Source organism: Lactuca serriola, chromosome 4, assembly GCF_051521515.1.
Source record: "Lactuca serriola cultivar US96UC23 chromosome 4, Lser_US96UC23_V15, whole genome shotgun sequence".
Classification (NCBI taxonomy): domain Eukaryota; kingdom Viridiplantae; phylum Streptophyta; class Magnoliopsida; order Asterales; family Asteraceae; genus Lactuca; species Lactuca serriola.
Window position 1 is genome coordinate 55,292,483 of NC_136411.1, and position 2,428 is coordinate 55,294,910.

The 2,428-nt window shown below is 33.3% G+C and overlaps 1 protein-coding gene across 1 annotated transcript; it reads right to left on the reverse strand.

The window, feature by feature from the left end:
- Positions 1–386: 386 nt before the first annotated feature.
- On the reverse strand, positions 387–2,226 carry LOC145101604 (protein BPS1, chloroplastic-like). Its single transcript, XM_079038837.1, has 2 exons — positions 1,916–2,226; positions 387–1,551 (listed from the first exon to the last, which is right to left on the reverse strand). Exon 2 carries the CDS (start codon positions 1,538–1,540, stop codon positions 509–511), a length of 1,032 nt encoding a protein of 343 aa, XP_078894963.1. The 5' UTR covers positions 1,541–1,551; positions 1,916–2,226; the 3' UTR covers positions 387–508.
- Positions 2,227–2,428: the final 202 nt, after the last annotated feature.

Sequence of the window (2,428 nt, forward strand, 5' to 3'; positions counted from 1 at the left end):
AAACCAAACTCCTATCTTATTGTTATATACTATCTATTTTGTTGGTACATGTGATTACTTATTTGATGATAAACAAACATAAAAGTATAACATGCATGATGATACGCATCTTCTTCAAAAAAAAAAACATTGTTAACTAACTTCATCTTGTCAAAAATATTCTCGACATATGTTGCATTTTCTTTTTACAAAAGGACACTCACTTTAACCATTTGCAACAAAATTTTAAGATTCTTGGATAACATAAGTCATTCTTTACTCAAAAAGTGAGCATTATAATTTAATAACATGTTTTATTCACAAGGTGCATATTCTGTGAAACAAAACACCATGATCATTTTCTTGAATTTCTTTATTAAGAACTGTCAAGTCAAAACAACACAGCAGACACCAATACCTTTTTAAAATGTTATTATAGTATAAACTAGTTACATATGACATGCTAATGTAATCCACCAAAAAACCTCAACAAAAACACCACATACATACATGCACTAAAAACATTAAGTCACATTCTAACCTGTTGGACCCCACTCCTTGGTGGTTGCTGTTGAAAATTATCCAACAACGCCATCCGACCACTCACCACAACTTTAAAAAATCGATCCATTTCTGATTTGATCTCATCCAACCCAATCAAAAACTTCTCATTATTCTCCATCAATTCAGAACAATAACTCTTAAAATCTTCATCTTTAACATCATCCAAACCATCATGAAGCAAAGGGTACAACTTCTTCACATTTTCCTCAATTCTTCGAAGCTCCATCAATGGAGAAACCCCATTCGAACTATATACATTCTTGATTTCACCATTGACAACCACCTGCAACTCTGTAAAAGATTCTTGCCATAAATACAGTTTAGGAACCTGCAACTCGACAAGAACCCTAGGGAAAGTTGAAAATGCAGCCACGAATGTGGAAAAGATGAACATGGTCTGAACCTTGAGTCCATACATGGCTCGAACCAAGTCTTTGGCTTTGGGTATGTTCTTGATTTTGGGCAAGTTAAGTGTTTGTTCAAGCTTGGATATAACATCACAACAATCTTGTAGCTTTGAATTGTGATAAGAGTTGTGATATTGTCTCCATTCATGAAGCGAAGAAGATGCTTTCATTAGCTTTTGTGGGTTATCTGAATCAAGATCAAGTAATGCACATTTTAGCATCACGTAACCGAATCTTTGCCTCACGATATCGGTTCCAAAAGCACTGCAAAAATCAAGTAAATTTAAACTGTTGTCTAAATACATATCCACCCATTTTATATCCCAGCTGCATATTGGAAGCTCTAGATCTACAATCAGTTTCCTTACATCATCAAGTGTATCACAAATTGAAGACAATGCGGATTTCATCCATGAAAAGGTGATGACATCGTTTGGATGATTTGGCTTTAATTGTTGAAATCTTTTGGCCAGATTTTTCTCGAATGTAGTTAGGAATGTTGATGGGAGATGAGAAGTTTTGGGCATCATCATCTTGAAGGGATTCCCAATCGGGAGAAATCCTCGGTGAGGTCCCTCTGAGCGACTCATGGTTTATGTATCTGCAGAAAACGAAATTGCAAGAGGAAAACATATGAAGAGGAAGCCAATATCTCACCATGAATCTAAAGTATGAACTAGAATTGTAAAAAACCTTTGATTAATGTAATAATGTTTATGAAGTTGGTACAATTCTATTCCAATTATTTTTATCTGACGATTACAACAAATTTTTCTAGGTTTAAAACCCTAATTTTATACCAGAATTTATTTTTTCGAATAAGAGCATCTGAAACCAGATCGTCCAATAAAACACGTAAAGAAGATCAAAACAATTTAAACTCATAGCAGAAATGAGATTAATAAAGCGTCAGACAAACTAAATTCATTCAAAAAAATTAGTCAAAAAAGATAAGAAAAACTTACCGACAACAATCTTGGACAGCTACCAAGAAATTCAAGTGAAGAACACCAAATTAAGCTACGACTAAATCCGTACGACTATATGAAACCACGAAATTTGAAATGACATGAAGAATCGAACAACTTAGAGCTATATAAAATTAAGACTTCCAGATAAAGGACCCCAAATCCGTTGAATATTGAAAAATAAAACGTAAAAATCAGATAATCCTGAGATTATGTGGGTTTGTGAAGTTCAAAGAAACCAAAATTCGATTAGATAAAAGGATAGGCTTGGAAGACAAAAGAGAGGAGGAGATAGAACTTGCCTGATAATACCGCAACTTTACAAGACTTTTTATGTTACTTTGACCCAAACCCTCGTTTCTGTAACTCTGGTTAACTGTAGGTCATACATACCTGATATTCAAAAAGATTAATTATTAGTTTACAAATGATCTATAATCCATATTTATCATTTTATTAGTAAAATTCTATCAACTTATGTCTGCTGACAACTTTTTGTAAATAAATTAG